Source organism: Argopecten irradians, chromosome 4, assembly GCF_041381155.1.
Source record: "Argopecten irradians isolate NY chromosome 4, Ai_NY, whole genome shotgun sequence".
In the NCBI taxonomy this organism is placed as follows: domain Eukaryota; kingdom Metazoa; phylum Mollusca; class Bivalvia; order Pectinida; family Pectinidae; genus Argopecten; species Argopecten irradians.
The window spans coordinates 12,875,084-12,896,038 of NC_091137.1; the positions used below are offsets into that span (position 1 = coordinate 12,875,084).

Here is a 20,955-nt window from a genome sequence, read left to right on the forward strand (position 1 = left end):
ATGTCACAGTAGTCCGCGGCTACACAAGGTAAGCCTAGTACTATACATCTATACAGCACATACACGTATACGTTAGATCTACAATTTGAGTTTTTCGAGTAAATGGTTATTCTAGCTTTATGATGAAGATATTTCCAGTTTCAAAACATTCCATTTACACCATTTCAAACATTCAAACAAGAATATATCTAACTTTAGATTAGATAATCAGTCCAATTAGATAGCGGTAAATGTATGGATAGATAAAATGTTAAACTTGAAAAAAACAAATTAGTGCTGTGGGTATGTGAATGCAAGTGTAATGACCAGGAAACACTCTAAGCAATTAAGTGAGTATTTGGTGTTTGTATATTGATAAACTACAACATGAGAAACTGCTATGCATGAGTGTAAGGGTATGTATGATTACACATGTGAGAAAGAGTAAATACATATTGAGTATGTATGATGATCATTGATCACAGTTGTCTTGTGTACGTTACATGTATTGATGAAAAAAAATGAATAATAATGTTAATTATAAAAAAAATTGTTTAAAATACATTGATGACACGTAAATGTACGCTGTTCGCGGAAAGAGTAAGCTTCCTCGGACACATAGTGTCGGGAGATGGTGTTGCTACCGAACCATCCAAAGCGCAAGCCGTTCGCGAATGACCTGTACCCCAATCCGTGGCGCAAGTCAGATCTTTCCTTGGCGTGCGCGGATATTACCGCAAGTTTATTCGAGATTTCGCGCGTTTCGCTTACCCACTTAAGGTGTATTCTTCTGAGGTTCCAGTCCCGTTGAAGTCTCGTTTCGACAAAGATCAAAGAAGATATGAGATTTTCAAATTCAATCTATCAATATCTGTAGCATGCTGCCAGTTGCAAATTTTGTGGAAAAAAATACAATTCTACTTATGTCTTTTTTTTTGCTTTGAGTAGAGTCACAAGTGGCCATGGTGGACTCAAGAAAAACCAGAGAGAAAAGGGAGACAACCCAGGAAAGACAGAAATAGTTCCACGACAGAATGTGTTAATTACTATCCAAACTGAACAGGAGAACAAGTTAGAAATATTTCCACGATAGAATGTGTAAATCACTTCCCAAACTATCTCCAGGAGAACAAATTAGATTCAGACATTGTGATCAATGGAAACCCGGAAGCATAGCGAACTATCAGGTTTAGATAATTCCCAGTACAGGAGAAACCCGAACACATCATTAAACATCATTAAAGCCAAGGATGAGAAACAAGTCCACAGCGATATGAACATGGATGACGTCATGGATGAGATATTGGACAATGTCGCAAGTGATGAAAATTCCAAAGTTATCCGTCCACAGTTGCCAGAAAGTACATTCAAATGTAACAGGCCAGTTTTACCTAGTCCGCTAAACCTGCCTATATTTTTAGGTTTTTTTTTTTTTTTTTTTTTTTGCCTAATATATATAGTCTATATATTAGGCAAAAAAAAATAATTAAAAAGGCCTAATAATGTAGGCAGGTTTAGCGGACTAAGTTTTACCCACCATGACGAGAAGAGGTAGAGTTATTCAAAAACCTGCAAAAATATAGCGATTATGTGTGGAGAGGCAGAATAATCCCCTATATATTTAAGTGTTACAGGTGGGTCAGTCTATCCTTTCCTGGTCATTATTTTGGTTTTATTCACAATGTATTGTAAATTATGTTTGGCATTTAATGGGAAATATTTTCCTATTTCAAAAACTAATACAGTGTGAATGCAGGAAACATAAGACGAGCCGGGTTATGAAAATTAACATTTCATTCCTTTTAATCAAACTGTTCAGAAGGTGATGATACGTGTAGTATTAACGGTAAGTTAGTTACTTTTGCGACTCTACAAAATTATCGATATCGTTTTACACTCCCATTTTAAAAATTAAAAGCCATTTCCGTTTCGGAAACGTGGTGGGCCTTTAATAAACAAATATCACATAACAAAAAAAAAAAAAAAAAAAAAAAAAAAAAATCATTAACTTTTGTCTCGCTGCTTGCATCGGAGATCGAAATGTCTAATATGACATGAAAAACCAGTGATGAAAAGGATTATATTTCGACAGAGAGTCTTATAAAATCTACTCTACTTTTTTGCCACTTTTTTAATGACCCATGGCAGTAAATCATGAATAACATGTACATATTGCACCGAATGAGGATGGTTCAGAGATGGGTATCATTATATGTTTCTGGTAGGCCTATATTATAGCGACAGTGAAAGTAACCTTGGTTTTTGTGAATGGTCCAGGATTTGGTACATTTATTTGTATACTATTACTGTATATGTCATGTAAAAGGAAAATGTGTAATACTACAAAACTGTTCTACCTGAACATACATTTCAAACAAGAAGTATGTTTTAATAAAATAATTGGTTAACCAGTCATATATTATAGGCCATATACAGTAATTCTTTGCAAATTAAAAACATTTATACTATACTTGGATATTTAATCATTTATTATAATAAGGTCTGCTCTACTGGACCTACTAATATACTTCTTGCTGTGGAATTATTACATATTTCCTTTAGTTTAACATGGTAAACGAGATGCTATTTGTAATAGTTTCTCTTAAATTAGTGTGGAATGCGTGTTTTCCGACTTATAAGACCCAAAACATCCGGACCATCTCCGCGTCTTTTATTATAGTAATTTATTTATACCGGAAGTGGTTAATCCGAACTTCCGTTTTGCAATTTTGACAGGAGGTTTTTCGCAGTTGCCTAGTGTTGTAAGTATTTTCATTTTACCTTTTAATTCTGTTCAGCAATTTTTTTTTTTGCAAATGGTAAGCAACTTGGTTTTCTTCTGTTCAGTCGCCAATGTCATACACAGAATCCTTGGTCGACAACTCTGGGTTTAGTCATCATAATCATGATCAGCTGATCGTAATTTCACTGCAGGATTGTTACAGTGCAGACAAAACCCATCACTGTCGGGATTGATTGACGGGGAACGTATTCATAACACTCATTGCCTAACCTCTTAGGTTCAATTCATGTAGCAAAAAAAAATCAATCTGACTAAATATGGAGTTTCATCAGGTTGGGCACAACCCTGCATATGGGTAACAGTTACCCATTTGAGTAACAGTTACCTGTTTGCAGTGATCAATAAGTTACCCAAGTGAGTAATTATGTGAAAAGAAAACGCATAATGTTGTTTTAAAAATTATTATCAAAAAAGGGCGTCATAATTTTTAGAATGCCTTACAACTGATCAAAGACTCTATGCTTCTGTGGGTGAAATATCAAAATCTGTTGTCTAACTTTGTTGTAAGATGACAATTTAGGTGCTCTCCATTGACTTCAGTGTATAAGCTATCATGGAAATTCAGTGCAAATGTCATGGTTAAATGAGTTTTAAATGGTTTCTATTTTTAGCACCATAGTAAGCAATGGAGGTGGTTTATTTTGTGACTTTTACCGAAATTGAGACAATGAAGTTTGTCCCATTTTGATTAATAATGTACTATATTATGTTAGTAATGGTGCCATGTCAAAATTATTACGCCCTTTTTTGATAAAAAAAAATTAAAACAAATTCATGCATTTTTCTTACAAAATATTCCTCATTTGGGTAAATTATTGATTACTCAAACAGGTAACCATTACTCAAATAGGTAACTGTTACCCATATGCAGGGTTGTGCCCAACCTGTTCATGCCAGTGAATTTACGGGACTCGCCAAGACGAGTCCTGGACTCGTCATTTTCCTGTGGGACTCACCAAACTTTTGAGAACCCTCTATATTTCTTTGTACTGGGACTCATCAAAATTTGAAATTTAGTGTGATGGACTCATCTTAAAAAATCCTCTATAAATTGCTGTCATGCTAATCCAGGTAATCCCTCGATACTAAAAAAAAAAAATCACAAATTCAATCCTTTCACACCCTTGCACCCCTACAGGTCACCGTGACATAATCATCATATATTGACGGCATCACGTAAACAGGAGAAGAGAAGAAGAAGAAGATCAATATTGCAGCAATAACATAATTTAGTGAAACAGGGTTAGGTCCAGTTGTCTCAATTATCGGAATGCCGCGGGTATTTGGGATAACTTGGGTATCTGTGTGCCTCCGATAGGTAGCTGACAAATCTTGCCAGTCTTCAATCCAGCACCAGGCTGCCAGTTTACATGTGAATTACGTATCTAATATATTGACATTGACTATGACTTTATTGACTATAGATGACATGTATGTTTATATGCCTGTACTCACCAAGAGCCATAGTTCCTGGTGAGTATACTTTTATTATCAGTGACTGTGTAGTTTCATGTGTGACATTGCACAAGGTTTTGCAACATTGGTGTCGTCGCAAATTACGGACCTGAGATTTTTGTTGAGTTTTAGAATCATGTGCATTGTCGCCATTTTGATTTTTCATGTGTCGCTGATAATTTTTGTGAAGTATACTGCTGTTGCAAATTTATTTCATTTTTTAATTTTTTTATGACAGTGATATGAGGCTCATTTTTTGTATGTAATTTTTGCTATTTTTGTGCAGAAAATTTCGTCTGCATAACTTCATGTCTTGAGGCTATTTTTTGTATTTTGTTGAGTGAATTTCTTGACAAGTTTGTGATTGTCATTGTTTGACAATTTACATTTTGTTGGGTGTTCACTTAATTAATTGTAATTTAGCCCTTAAGATATTATATATTTGATATACATGTTTGTTTACATAGCTTTTTAATACAACGCGACTAGCGCTGTATTATTGCTATCCGGTTTACTATGATGTGTAGGACTATGTAGGACTTGCTCTACAATGACATCTAGTGGTGACCTCTTGATCCATTTCATTCATAAACTTCCATTCATAAATTCCCCATTCATTGAATATTATTCCTTTGGACCAATCAGTAGTCATGGGAAGACTGCCTTCTGATTGGTAGAATACACAGAGTGTGTATAGAATACACAGAGTGTCATATAATACACAGCCCATCTAGGTCAACTGTTGCCTGCTGGTGACTCCTCTGTCCAACTTACATAATCTCTGTTAAAGATAATTCAAATTGGACTTACTATCTAAGGCTTATAGACATAAGAGTTATAAAGTGAATTAATCAGATGCCCTTTCTGTGAACCTTAAAATAATGTTTTTAAATGAACGTTAAACACAGATCTGAGGTAAAGGCAAAATGACTTATAAGGCTGTCCTCATGTGTGCATGATTTTACCAAAATAAGTGTATGTGCAACATAAGAAACAAGAGTATAAGGATAAAAACTCATTTAATGAAGTCTGTTGTTTTCTTTGTAATTTATGTAGGAACCTTAATTAAGAAAAATGTCAAACAAAACATATGTATTTTCTGTGATCAGTTGAATGTTCTTGAAATAATTGATATTAAAGTCTTTATAATATGGTTTACATATTTTGATTTTGGAAATTCATTTGATTTCATTCTATTTTTCTGTTTCTGCTGCGTTGTATTTGCAGTACTTTGAGTACTTTGATTCAGTAATTTTTTCAAAATTTGCTGATATTTTGTGAGGAATGCTAGTCAATCTTTGACAAGTTATTTTTCGCATTGCTGTGTAATTTCGTGTGGTCTCAAATTCATTCTTTTGAATAAAACAATACTTTGTACTGAAATGACTGCCACATCAGAGTCTTTTCTTAGGGCATGGGAGAAGGTACCTGTAATGGAGACTGAAGTGCCAAAGAAGAATGGAGCTTGTAGACTTTGAGTCCAATCCTGACCATGATAATGAGATGGATGGTGCCGAGGAATGCAGGTTTCAGCTCAGTGTTAGTGGGGAGGAGAGGCCAGCTATAGCTGATAGGATGAACACTATTCCTGTCATGGCTAATGCTACACCTAATGGAAATGATGTGATACCACAAGTCTCACACTTATCCACATCGCCCATGACCATACCAGTGAGTAGCTATCCATCAATGGTAACTCCTCAACAGCCAACACCTATATACCCAGGCACTTATAGTGGTAACCAAGGATATATGCCACTGGGGCAGCAGTTTGGTCAATTTCCACCTGGCATGAACCCATCAGTTCCATACAGTATGTCTAATGACGTGTATGATAGAATACAACCCCCATACATGTCACAACCACCACCAGGGTACTCTCAGGGATACCCGATGTTCCCCTATGGGTACAGGCCAGGTATGTACCCAAACTATGGTTACCCCATGCCACCTCCACCAGGATATCTGACACATCCACCGCCTGGATATACAGCAATTATGCCCGTAGTTCAAAGACTGCCTCAGGGTCAAGTTCTACCTCAAGGTCATCTTGGTGAACAATCCTATGATCACTTACTCCTCAAGATGTACAACCAGAACAGCCCCAAGGTCATATAACACCTGAAGGTCAAATTGGAGTACACTCTCAATGTCAGCACCAAGGGAAACTTAAAGCTGAATACCGAGGTCATGCAGTGCCAAGATTGGCCTGAAGTTCGAATTCAGATGACTCCTGAACAAGATCAAGTCCCATCCCGAGGTGATCTACCAACCCAAGGTCAGGATCATCAACCTGGAGGACAGCCAGTAGATCTAGACCAGACACAAGTTCAACTTGAAATTGGATACCAACTACAAGACCAACCTCATGGTGAACTGAATGATCAACTTGAGGGTCAAGTCCAAGATCAACCTCAGCCAGCACCAATACAGGGACAGCAAGTCCCAGATGAAAATGACTGTCTAGATGATGCACCTCTCAAGAGCTTGAAATTCAACGGTGAGGAACACTGGGTGGGTTTTAAGTATAAGTTTATGAGGTATGCCGAGGCAAGAGACTGACCCTCAACTATATGAGAAATCAATTATGTTGTAGTTTGGAAGGCAAAGCCACTGACTTTTATGCTTCAGCAGTCCAACATGATGGTAATCTTGGGTTCCACGCTCTATTACAGAAGTTCGAAAAGGTTCGGAGGTCTGATGTCACCGGACACCGCACGGGACCAACTGTCTACTTCTCAGCAGAATGATGGTGAATCCATTGACGACTGGGCAGATAGGGTGATGCAGTTACCATTACGCGCGTACCCTTACTTACCTGAAGACTTCATGCTGAGCCAGGCGATCAAAGGTATTTGGCCATGGCTACACAGACAAAGAAGCAGGAAAGCATGTTGCCAACCTCAATCTAGGTTCTGTCGAGCTGGTGGTAAACAAGCTAAAACATTTCAGTTTAACCGCCAGTCGATTTATGGCACTAAAGACAGAAATTTCTCTGTCCTGCAGCCAGGAATCGGACAGGGGAGGCAAGAGGATACCCACTGCTAATGTCTGTCAACTAGACTAATCCAAGGATCCCACAGTAGATAGGCGAATAGACAGCCTGGATGGAAGCATTGAACACATGCAGACTGATATCCAATCTCTGCTGCGCCTTCTGGAGTCGTTAAAATCAGAGCCCAGATCAGCAAGCAGCTAAAATCTCCCACAAGAGACAAGACACCAGCATCAGTCCATGGTGAGATCAGCATGACCCCAAACATTGTGTCAGATTTTACTTTTAATTCCTGATAAATAGTTTGGTCATCACAGGAGTTAGATTTGTGCGATGCTGGTGTGAAAGGTCGGGGCTATGTTTGCGGTTGTAATTAAGGTAAGCAGACTCCAATCATGTTAGAGAAGATCCGTCTAACACCAATTTTGTGGGAGAGGGGGGAAAGGCACTTTGAGAAAATGCTCTTAATTGGGATTATCTTGGTAGAAGTATTATCTCTAAAGTGTTAAACCAAAGACACCATGCCACTTTCATGGATAATGGTATTATAAAAAGCATATGTTTCAAGAAATGAACCTTACAACAACACACCAGAATTCCAGCTGGTCAGCAGAAGTCTTGGAGCATGTAATCTACGAAACCACACCGTCAGATGGCTTCATGCCACTTTGTAGTGGTGAGTTGAAGCTAGAATTAAAGCATGGCTGTCTGTATGGAGGCGCAAGATTTTTCCCGCAGGACATGATTTCAAAGTCAAAAGGTATAGAACTGTATTGGAATCTATATACTCACACACACATGTTATTGTTAGTAGAGCTTTCTGGATGCGTAGGGAGATGTTACCACTATTTCTCAGAAAGGGCTGAAGTGATCTTTCTCAAATTTCATGTAGATTCCCCTAGAACCCTAGTTGTGCATATTGCATTTTGGGACTGATCAGTCAACAAATTGGCCGACTGGCCACCATTTTGGATTTTCATAAATGAAGTTTGTTTCCACTATTTTTCAGAAAGTACTGAAGGGATCTTTTTCAAATTTCATAGGTAGGTTCCCTTAGGACCCTTGTTGTGCATGTTGCATTTTGGGACTGATTGGTCAACAAGATGACTGACCTTATGTTGGATTTTGGTAGTTAAAGTTTGTTACCGCTATTTCTCAGAAAGTACTGAAGGGATCTGTCTCAAATTTCATGTGCAGGTTCCAGTAGGGGCTAGTTGTATATATTTTATTTTCGGACCGATCAGTGAACAAGATGGACATCTTGGATTTTGATAAATGAAGTTTGTTACTGTTATATGTCTCAGAAAGTACTGAAAGGATCTTTCTCAAATTACATATGAAGTAATATGTAGTAAAAGTTTTAAAAGCAGAGAAAACATCCCTCTTTCATTGTCAGATTAACGTAGATCATTCTTTAGTGGGCGCCAAGATCCCTCTGGGATCTCTTATTCAAGTGAGTGATCATATTTGACTTTTTTCCTGACTTATAACTGATGTCTGTAAAATAAATTTGACACGTGAAGAAATGTTGTTGTTTTTTTGTCTTAAAGCAGACACTCGAAACCAAAAATGTTATTAAACAGGCGACAGAAAAGATGTTTAGAGGGCAATCTCTCTATAATCTATACCGTGATTGCTATCGGCTAGCCGTTGTCGAAAGAACCAATAATATTTTGCATTGTATATACCTTTATTATTCAAAGTTGCCGGTAGAACTAAAAGCCGGATTGAAACGAAACATGTGCAAAATTTATCGTGAACCTAACCTAAGAAACATATTGCATTATTTGGTGCACCACAGTGTATCGTTACAGTCCTTGTGGAAAATTCAGAAGTGGTAGAGTCACATAAGCTGCATGGAAGTTTTAAAAGATTTTGAATAAAATGTCAATGTTAACTTTTACTTTTTATGAATGTTTTGAGTATTAATTTTTAAAATGTGAATATTTTGTTATCTCCCATAAGTGTGAGTTTGAATATGTGTACGGTCTTACACAACACTGGATCTTGTTTTGACTTCCTATTTCTAGTTTACTGAGCAAGGTTACTAACTCTACATATATATATGGTTGATTTTAATATATTTCTTTATGTTACCAAGACGTTTCTAAATCTGTGACGCTCAATTGATTGAGCTAAACAGAAGTTCTCTCTAGGCAAGAGGTATATTGCAACAAGTATTCACCAGGGTTACATACTCCCCCCACAAGGAAAGAACTTGTCCTCAAGTTTCTACGGGTTAACATTAATACTTGTGGGTTATGGCTGGGCATTTTCCTCCTGCGTCCTTACATGGTTGCCAGGTGCCATTGTAACAGAGCGAATGATTTGAAACATGTATAAACATAATCACTGTCTCTGCCAGGGATCAAATTCGGGACCTTTGGACTACTAGTCTGATGTTAAACTGATCAATCTTAAGACAAGTTTTCTCAAGGAGAGTGGTATATTGTGTCTATTATTCACCATGGTTACATAACTAATAGTCCCAGAGATCCGATATTGAGTCTGTAGCATATATAGAGAGAATACATGGTTCGTATCTTACAATGCAAGGTTTATTTTGGTGCAAAACTAAACTGCATTTGCTCCAATAAGTGCCCCCTTCCTTTAAGTGCCCTCCTTCCTATAAGTGCCCCCCTTCCTATAAGTGCCCCCCTTCCTATAAGTGCCCCCTTCCTATAAGAGCCCCCCTTCCTATAAGTGCCCCCTTCCTATAAGAGCCCCCCTTCCTATAAGAGCCCCCTTCCTATAAGTGCCCCCCTTCCTATAAGTGCCCCCCTTTCTATAAGTGCCCCCCTTTCTATTAGTGCCCTCCTTCCTATAAGTGCCCCCTTCCTATAAGAGCCCCCCTTCCTATAAGTGCCCCCTTCCTATAAGCCCCCCTTCCTATAAGAGCCCCCTTCCTATAAGTGCCCCCCTTCCTATAAGTGCCCCCCTTTCTATTAGTGCCCTCCTTCCTATAAGTGCCCCCTTCCTATAAGAGCCCCCCTTCCTATAAGTGCCCCCCTTCCTATCAAAGCCTCACCTCCTATAAGTGCCCCCCTTCCTATGAAAGCCTCCCTTCCTATAAGTGCCCTCCTTCCTTTAAGAGCCCCCCTTCCTATAAGAGCCCCCCTTTCTATAAATGCCCTCCTTCCTATAAGTGTCCCCCTTCCTATAAGTGCCCCCCATCCTATAAGTGCCCCCTTCCTATAAGAGCCCCCCTTCCTATAAGTGCCCCCCCTTCCTATAAGTGCCCCCTTCCTATAAGTGCCCCCCTTCCTATAAGTGTCCCCCTTCCTATAAGTGCCCATTCCCTTTTTGAGGCCTCAATTTCATTTCCACTGATTTAGAGATTTCTTTATTTGATTTCTTTTGTAAACATTGATTAATTGCCTACTCTATGCAATAATTGTGTGAAATGTCAGCACAAATTTTGCCTTCCAAAGAAAAAATTTAAAGTTTCTTCAAGCTAAAGTAACATAAGAAAATATACATTGTTTCCTGAAGATGGGGTTACAATACCAAACAAATGCGTGATTTTCTGTGTAATTATTTTAGCAGTTAAGAAATGGTTGTCTTAAACTTCGATATTGGAGCTGGATTTTTTTTGGCAATGCATATCAAACTTACTTATGAAAAGTAATTGCAGATTGCTTATTTTGTTTCACTTTATATGTAGAACATTTTACTAATGACCAAGAGACCTGTGGATATAATATTTAGTTTGTAGTCTGCACCAAGATCCTTGGGTATGTAGCGATTTGTAGCACTCTAGCTCTCCAACTGTTCTTAGCTCCCCTGGCCCAAAGGGCCAGTGAACTTATGTCATGGCGCGGTGTCCGTCGTCCGTCCATCAACATTTCGTGTAAATCCCTACTTGTCATTGAGTTCTTCATGGATTCTAACCAAAGTTGGCCAGAAACATCCTTTGTGGAAGGGGAATATAGCTTGTATAAAATTTTGACTCTGAGCCACCAAGGCAGGAGGGGCGGGGCTTGATAGGGGAAAATAGAGGTAAATCCTTTAAATCGCTACTAATCATAGATCTAGAGTTTTGCATGGATTATAACCAAATTTGGCCTGAAACATCCTTAGGGGAAATTAAAGAGAACATGATTTTTATAAATTTTGGGTCGGACTCCCTAGGGCCAGGAGGGGAGGGGCCCAATAGACAAAATAAGAGTTAAATCCTATTAATCGCTAGCTATTAGTCAAAGAATTCTGCATGGATTATGACCAAATTTAGCTAGCAACATCCTCTGGGAAAGGGGAACAGAATGTGTATAAATTTTGGCTCTGACCCCTTATAACATGTAACCAGGTGAGCAATACATGCTCTCTGGGTCTCTTGTTCAGTTAATCTGTATGTGTGCCATTCAATTTTGATATAAATAATATCTGCTGTGTGTATGATTTATTTCATAAGGATAAAAAACAGATAAAAGCTTTTCATAGGCAGATGAATATAAGGATTCCAAAGTTAAAATAGGATTCCATATGATCGATGTAGAGGATAAAAATTAATTATTTATAAGACCATTATAGAGAATTCAATGGTTAACATTTTCCCCTGAAGACACATTTAGACTCTACTATATCATAGTGTGAATGAGTTAAATGTTTTCCATAGGACCAATATAGAAGATTCAGTGGTTTAACGTTTTGGATATAACATATGACCAGTATAGAAGATTCAGTGGTTTAACGTTTTCCATAGGACCAATATAGAAGATTCAGTGGTTTAACGTTTTCCATATGACCAGTATAGAAGATTCAGTGGTTTAACGTTTTCCATATGACCAGTATAGAAGATTCAGTGGTTTAATGTTTTCCATAGGACCAATATAGAAGATTCAGTGGTTTAACGTTTTCCATAGGACCAATGTAGACAATACAATACTTTAACGTTTTTCATACGACCAGTACAGAAAATACTATGGTATCCATCCATGGTCTTCTAAATTCTCTTGTTGATAATATTGTATGTCTATAATAATCTGCTGTCTGTATAGAAACGTAGATGAAGTCAGTTTCCATACATCAAATATCTCAACATTGACATTTACCAGGGAGATGAAACTTGGAGGCTTGTACCAACAAGTGTAGAGGGTTGTTTTATTGGTTGGCTAAGACTGTGAGTAATCTTTTGTAGATGTGAACCCCATCAATATTGGAGCACTCACAAGGCCCAGTCTGATCAATGCTAAGCTGCAGTAATTGTATCTGGAATATACTCTTAGTGTAACCCAATCAATATCTAGGGTATTGCCGAAAATATGATATAAATGTCTTGTCTATAATGATGCTGTAGGTAATCAATATGTCAATCTCCTTATCTCTATGGAAGACACATCTGTCCAGTGTTTGGTACATTTCATATGGGTATCCGTGGCTGGCATATTCTTTGACAGGAAATGTTACTTTCCGTATTATGAATCATAGGTTTTCAACATATGTCACTGAAGATACAACATTCCTTTAAGTCACTTAAGATACAACATTCCTTTAAGTCACTTAAGATACAACATTCCTTTAATGATTGTAGACTATATAGCTAGCTATAGGCTATATCTTATAAAATTTCTGTTAAGTCTCTGATTTTCATCTGTGGTTGCACTAAATTGAAATTACTGAGTTGAGTATTTTAATTTAACTCAAGTGCGAATATGACAACTAAAAACTCATTACCGAATATATCCAAAGAAATCTGTTTTGTGTTTCTAATAAATTCTTTAAAATGAACTTGTCAATTTGATCATATCATGGCAACTAAGCAACATATCATGGCAAATAATTTAAATTGCCTTGACACAATTAATGAAATTTGAAAATGAATGTTTCCCAGTAGGACAGATACAGTACTTATATAAGGGCCTAGCAAAATAGGTAAGGTTTCTATTGAGCTTTAGGAGATTGTTGTGTATGACACCTTACATACCCACTCTACATGTTTGGTGGTCGATGAAGACTTGCTCCCTGAGATGTGACCAGAGTGACTATTGTGCTGTGTCCTTGTTTCCCAAGAGGCTAGCTTTGTTTGTCTGCTGTACCATGCCACATAGCTCTATCCTGTATACTCTTGTCGCTGGCAGGTCATGAATTTTTAAACTGTTGAAAATTGCAGTTGCTGTCAAAAGGTGCGAGTTTGCTCTGGTCCTGTGGTGTTGATGACGTTCTGATGGTGAGCCAATCAGGTGCGATATCACACTCCAAGTCGGCCAATCAGATTTGAGCATGCCGACAGACAGTGTTGGAAAGTCGATGAAAGTGAAAGCTGGCTCACGAGGAACAGGAACACGACAAGACGATGGAAACCCTCAAGCCATCATGAGTAGATACGACTCGGACATTGATGGCATGCTGCCCCCTGGTGTCAGGTTGGTGTACTATGCAGTTATTGATTACATTAATTAGTATCAACAGTTGAAATTAGAAAAATAATTTGTTTATGTGATACTAATTATAGCGTACTTACATTATCTAGATCCTACTGTAAATGCATATGAAGCTTGATACCAATTTTATTTCTTGAAATGTATTGATGAATATTAATTAAAACTAATTTATTCAAATGAATGATTCTTTCATCGTAAAAAAACAGATAATTACCAAATTTTGAAACAATTTCTTGTTAGAAAAGCTGTTAAAATTGTGCTGGAAATAATGTCAAAATTGTGTTTTACAGATAAGCGAAATAATCGGATAGCTTTTGTAGTCGATTAAGTATTGTTTTTCATTTTGTTTTGTTATTTAGATAACATATATTGCAAACAACATCCTGTATCTGTTATGCATGTAAGCAGCCCTATCACATATGCCATCTGTATGTATATGTACCAACAAGTCAATTACAATAGACACATAGTATACATGAATATTTGATGATATATTGTACAGGTATTGTGAATATTTATACCTGGAGGCCATTTCAGTATGACTGCTCCTTATTTGCTTATGGATGAATAATACTGCATCAAAACAATGAAAACCCACAAAAAAAGTCAGTTGATTTTAATGGAACTGCAATAAACACCTTTAGTGGTTTAGTTGCTGTAACTCGATGATAGCTGGCTTAGAAGCTTAGGTTAAGGTTTTATGTAGGTAGCTTGCTCTTATTGGGAGAATTTCAACAGTCAACACCCATGTCTACCTGTCTTAGAGAAAGTTAAAAGTGTTGTCATATGGCCATATAGTTTTTTTTTGCTCCTGCTTGATTGATTATAGCAAGCTTGTTGAAATTTGTAGTCTGAAATGTTTGGTGAATAAGGAAATTCAGATCAGTAGTTTAAGGTCACTCAAGGCTGTATTTAGCCAAGATCACTAAAACTGGTATATATCAGGATTACTATAGATTACTTAAATGTAGGTCAAGGTCGCTAAAACTGGTATAGATCAAGGTCATTAAGACTTGTAGTCAAGATGACTTTGGCTAACCATTTTCATTTTGTCTCTTTCTCATGATAATGTATAAGACATAGAGAATACATGGTTAGTATCTTACAGTACAAGGTTTATTTTTGGTGCGAGACTTAGCAGAGATGACAAGGCTTTGCCGAGTCATCTCGGCTTTCTGTGTCGAGTGCCAAAATAAAACTTGTATTATAAGATACTAACGGTGTATTCTGTTTATCCTGCAACCATTATGACATTCAAAACGAAAGCAAATCACGAGTTATTTACTTGGTTTCGCTCGAAGCGGGACGCTTCTTTGATGCGGAGGTAAAGATTCATTCATTAAACAGAATGAGAGTGTACTCCTTTTTTCTGCCATGGGAAATAAATAAGCGCATTGGCAAACAGTATCCGTAATTCTATTCAGTGTGTAATATTACTGAAACAAAATGAACATACTCAAAAAACAATAAACACCCATTATAGAATTACTTTACAATACATAAAGCACAAGTTTATCCAGCAGTAGTTATCAGTCAGTGTGTATAACAGTTGCAGGATAAATATGCATTAATGTATAAGAATGTGGGTCATGGCAGTGCAGATGCATTACATGAAGTCATATAATGCAATAAAGACTTGAACTTATCTTTGAATCTTTTTCAGGGGAAGACTGAATGACCTTTTCAGAGAAATTGAAAGAGAATTTGAAAATTTGTATGCTGAAAACTTGGCATGTGAGTACATTGTGTCCCTTTTGCAAATATTTAGTTCTGAAATATTCTTTGCTTCCTCCATGTATTGTTGAGTTAGGGTTTCTTTGATACATGTACCTATCATCATTAGACTTAATATTGTTTGGTTTGTTAAGTTTAACATCCTACCAACAGAAAGGGTCTTTTAAGGACGTGCCAGGTTTGATGATAGAAGAAAACCAGGGAACCTAAAGTTAAATGACCTGTCCTTGTATAAGCTCTGGCTGTTGGTGTCTCCTTGATACCTGTCCTTGTATAAGCTCTGGGTGTCGGTGTCTCCTTTATACCTGTCCTCATATGATCCTTGGCTGTTGGTATCTCCTTGATACCTGTCCAGGTATGATCCCTGGCTGTTAGTGTCTCCTTGTGATACCTGTCCTCATATGACTCTTGGCTGTTGGTGTCTCCTTGATACCTGTCCTGGTTGGAGCCTTTGCTGTTGGTGTCTCCTTGATACCTGTCCTGGTTTGAGCCTTTGCTGTTGGTGTCTCCTTGATACCTGTCCTCATATGAGCCTTGGCTGATGGTGTCTCCTTGATACCTGTCCTTGTATGGCCCTGGCTGTTGGTGTCTCCTTGATACCGTCCTCGATGGCCCTAGCTGTTGGTGTCTCCTTGATACCGTCCTCGTATGGCCCTGGCTGTTGGTTTCTCCTTGATTCCTGTCTTTAAATGGCCCTGGCTGTTGGTGTCTCCTTGATACCATCCTCGTATGACCCTTTGCTGTTGGTGTCTCCTTGATACTTGTCCTTGTATGGCCCTGGCTGTTGGTGTCTCTTTGATACCTGTCCTTGTATGAGCCTAGGCTGTTGTCTCCTCGACAGATGTCCTCATATTATCCCTTACTGTTGGTGTCCCCTTGATACTTGTCCTCGTATGAGGCTTGGCTGATGGTGTCTCCTCTATACCTGTCCTTGTATGGCCCTGGCTGATAGTGTCTCCTTGATAACTGTCCTTGTATGAGCCTTGGCTGTTGTCTCCTTGACAGATGTCCTCGTTTGACCCTAAGCTGTTGATGTCTCCTTGATACCTGTCCTCATATGATCCCTTACTGTTGGTGTCTCCTGTCCTCATATGATCCCTTACTGTTGGTGTCTCCTTGATACCTGTCCTTGTATGGCTCTTGATGTTTGTGTCTCCATGACACATGTCCTTGCATGACCCTGATTGTTGGAGTCTCCTTGACACCTGTCCTCTTATGACCCCTTGCTGTTGGTGTCTCCTAGATACCTGTCATTGTATGGCTGTTGATGTTTGTGTCTCCATGACACATGTCCTAGTATAACCCTGGCTGTTGGTGTCTCCTTGATACCGTCCTAGTATGGCCCTGGCTGTTGGTGTCTCCTTGATACAGTCCTCGTATGACCCTGGCTGTTGGTTTCTCCTTGATACCTGTCTTTGTATGGCCCTGGCTGTTGATGTCTCTTTGATACCATCCTCGTATGACCCTTGGCTATTGGTCTTGTGTCTCCTTGATACCTGTCCTTGTATGGCCCTGGCTGTTGGTGTCTCCTTGATACCTGTCCTTGTATGAGCCTTGGCTGTTGTCTCCTCGACAGATGTCCTCATATGATCCTTTACTGTTGGTGTCCCCTTGATACCTGTCCTTGTATGAGGCTTGGCTGATGGTGTCTCCTCGATACCTGTCCCTGTATGGCCCTGGCTGTTGGTGTCTCCGTGATTCCTGTCCTCGTATGACCTTGGCTGTTGGTGTCTCCTTGATACCTGTCCTTGTATGACCTTTGGCTGTTGGTGTCTCCTTGATACCTGCCCTTGTATGACCCTGGCTGTTGGTGTCTCCTTGATACCTGTCCTTGTATGACCCTGGCTGTTGGTGTCTCCTTGATACCTATCCTTGTATGGCCCTGACTGTTGATGTCTCCTTGATATCTGTCATCCTCAGCCTTGATTTGTTTTTTTTTATTTTCACAAGTCCAGGTGCTGATGCCCCCTCAACCATCACCCTCATGTGCCTGGTGGTATCTCCTTTACACCTGTCCTTATTAGTGATATATCACCTATTTCAGTCTCTTCAGACAGTATTATATATGTATATACTGTATATACATATAGGCTTGTGTGAATAATTACCATCTCTCCAATGTGTATTGGTTGCTAAGAAACGCATTGTGTTCAGTGAGAAGTGGATATGAATATTTGATGAATATTAAGAGAAGACTTGAGAAGGCAGGATGCTCTAATGATCGGATAGAGTAGCAGTACCAAGGGACTATTGTCGTTTCTGGTACAGAGTCTGCACAGGAAGGCAGACAGTGACACCTGACAATGTCAACCTCTTCTCAAATATCAACTCACGTTTCAGTTGTGTGTTTGTTTTGTACCCCTACCAATGATATTTGTCATTTATACCTGTGTATTCTGATGTATAGGAATATGACAATAGTAAACAAACAAAAGAGCTGTTATTCCTTGGTATTGTATACTTTACTGGTGATGGTCACTAGGGACATATCATTTATTCATTTGCTGGTTATTTTATTTTTTTTGCTTTGCTGATTTAAGAGTTTTGTTTCGTCAACAATAGTAAGGATAATATTAAAGGTAACCTTTACGGTTAGATAAGGAGCCCAGGAGAACTTGTGCTCTTTGGAGAAGTAAACTATTATGAGAACGCTATCACTTGGTTAAAAAAGGGACAGGATTTTATGGTTGTTTAGCTCTCATGTTAAAGGCCCAATATATGTAACTTTTCAGTATTTATTGAAATCCCAAATATATACAATGATCAACATTGTACTTATGACCTTACGTCAGTTACCAAAGCATTTCGCATATAGGCCCACAGGCATGTACATGTATATACACCATGGCCACTGATATATATATATGTATTATACAATGTATTATCAAGGGTATGAACTTTACGGTAAAGAGAAGCAGATATTTTTGAATAAACGATCTCTACATATATCAGTGGCACATATCTGACCTTAAAGAGAAATAATTGATACTATAATACATATATATATATCGTTGGTTAGAAATTTATGCCAGGTCCCTGTGTATAGGCATACACATTTTCTACAGCCGCTAATATGTTTTTGTTTTTCCTGTGGGAAGTTGATCGGGTGGCGACAATTACCTAAGTATTTCGTATATAGGCCTATAGCCTATTTCGATAGGGTCACATGATATTTTACGGAAATCAACATCATTTTGGTATGTATTTATTGTGGCCCACATTAATGATTTTTAATTTTTTCATTTTTTTTTTTTCGAAACAGTTGGTATCAGTAACATCTTACCCATCCTCGATACTCCAGGGGTTCCGATCACTTTCGATCTCTACACCCCTGGACTATCTCATAGTAAAACTGGAGGCAACAGAATAGAACAGGTAATTTAGTCATTTGATGTACATCAAAAGAGCCGTATAACGGTACACTGTGGTTGACTGTGTGGCTTAGATGTTAGGCGTCGCTCTCTCTGTAGTCTTCAAAGGAAATCTTTGCTAGCCTGTGATTGGTCAAATGTTTTCCGCTGAGCTGCCTTCAATTTCACTATGAGATAGTCCAGGGGTGTAGAGATCGTAAGTGATCGGAAGCCCTGGAGTATCGAGGATGCATCTTACCTGGCTTTAGTCAACATTTTATCCAGAGAGAATGTGGTAATTTTCTTGTTAATGTTTGTGATTACAAAAAATACCCTGAAAAGTTAAGTATATAGTGCCTTAAAAGAGAAATAATGTGTTTAGAATTGGGGGCTTAATCACAGGGACAGCTGTCAAGGTGAAATCTAAGGTCTATGTTTAGATATAGATATGTATGGCCTTGGTGTGGAACTCTGGTCAAGTGAGGATAAGCAGAGTAGAAGCTATGACTTTGTATATCTTTGAATCAGGAGTGTGGTATATTAGAAACTAGTGTTCTTTGGAAGTTGTACATATAGTTGGAGAAAAAGTATCATAGATTAGAGAAGACTTTTATGAAATTATGTGAGGATTTATGTGTTTTGTATTGACTTGAGGCCATTTTTAGCCCACCATCATCAGATGGTGGGCTATTCAAATCGCCTTTCGTCCGTGGTCCGTCGTCCGTCCGTCCGTCCTTCCGTCCGTCCGTCCTTCCGTCCGTCCGTCCTTCCGTCCGTCCGTCCGTCCGTCCGTCCGTCCGTCCGTCCGTTAACAATTCTTGTTACCGCTATTTCTCAGAAAGTAGAGAAGGGATCTTTCTCAAATTTCACATGCAGGTTCCCCTAGGGCCCTAGTTGTGCATATTGCATTTTGGGATCAATCGGTCAACAAGATGGCCGACTGGCGGCCATCTTGGATTTTGATAGTTAAAGTTTGTTACCGCTATTTCTCAGAAATAACTAAAGGGATTCTTTCTCAAATTTTACATGTAGGTTCCCCTAGGGCCCTAGTTGTGCATATTGCATTTTGGGACCAATCGGTCAACAAGATGGCCGACTGGCGGCCATCTTGGATTTTGATAGTTAAAGTTTGTTACCGCTATTTCTCAGAAAGTACTTAAGGGATCTTTCTCAAATTTCATATGTAGGTTTCCCTAGGGGCCTAGTTGTGCATATTGCATTTTGGGACCAATCGGTCAACAAGATGGCCGACTGGCGGCCATCTTGGATTTTGATAGTTAAAGTTTGTTACCGCTATTTCCCAGAAAGTACTGAAGGGATCTTTCTCAAATTTCATATGTAGGTTTCCCCTAGGGGCCTAGTTGTGCATATTGCATTTTGGGACCAATCGGTCAACAAGATGGCCGACTGGCGGCCATCTTGGATTTTGATAGTTAAAGTTTGTTACCGCTATTTCTCAGAAAGTACTGAAGGGATCTTTCTCAAATTTCATATGCAGGTTCCCCTAGGGCCCTAGTTGTGCATATTGCATTTTGGGACCAATCGGTCAACAATGATGGCCGACTGGCGGCCATCTTGGATTTTGATAGTTAAAGTTTGTTACCGCTATTTCTCAGAAAGTAGAGAAGGGATCTTTCTCAAATTTCACATGTAGGTTCCCCTAGGGCCCTAGTTGTGCATATTGCATTTTGGGATCAATCGGTCAACAAGATGGCCGACTGGCGGCCATCTTGGATTTTGATAGTTAAAGTTTGTTACCGCTATTTCTCAGAAAGTACTAAAGGGATCTTTCTCAAATTTTATATGTAGGTTTCCCCTAGGGCCCTAGTTGTGCATATTGCATTTTGGGACCAATCGGTCAACAAGATGGCCGACTGGCGGCCATCTTGGATTTTGATAGTTAAAGTTTGTTACCGCTATTTCTCAGAAAGTACTTAAGGGATCTTTCTCAAATTTCATATGTAGGTTTCCCTAGGGGCCTAGTTGTGCATATTGCATTTTGGGACCAATCGGTCAACAAGATGGCCGACTGGCGGTCATCTTGGATTTTGATAGTTAAAGTTTGTTACCGCTATTTCTCAGAAAGTACTTAAGGGATCTTTCTCAAATTTCATATGTAGGTTTCCCTAGGGCCCTAGTTGTGCATATTGCATTTTGGGACCAATCGGTCAACAATGATGGCCGACTGGCGGCCATCTTGGATTTTGATAGTTAAAGTCTGTTACCGCTATTTCCCAGAAAGTACTGAAGGGATCTTTC

The 20,955-nt window shown here is 38.7% G+C and overlaps 2 protein-coding genes across 2 annotated transcripts in view; both read left to right on the forward strand.

Annotated features, from left to right (window-relative positions):
- Positions 1–2,677: 2,677 nt before the first annotated feature.
- The window catches only part of LOC138320652 (WD repeat-containing protein 37-like), a 32,204-nt gene continuing 13,926 nt past the window's right edge, over positions 2,678–20,955 (forward strand). Inside the window, exons 1-3 of the mRNA XM_069263788.1 lie at positions 2,678–2,741; positions 13,342–13,594; positions 15,276–15,346. Coding sequence (XP_069119889.1) covers positions 13,452–13,594; positions 15,276–15,346 — 214 coding nt within the window. The 5' untranslated portion in view covers positions 2,678–2,741; positions 13,342–13,451. The remainder of the gene's footprint in view (positions 2,742–13,341; positions 13,595–15,275; positions 15,347–20,955) is intronic.
- LOC138322106 (uncharacterized) lies at positions 5,696–6,355 on the forward strand. Its single transcript, XM_069266164.1, has one exon. The coding sequence runs from the start codon at positions 5,696–5,698 to the stop codon at positions 6,353–6,355; it is 660 nt and encodes a 219-aa protein (XP_069122265.1).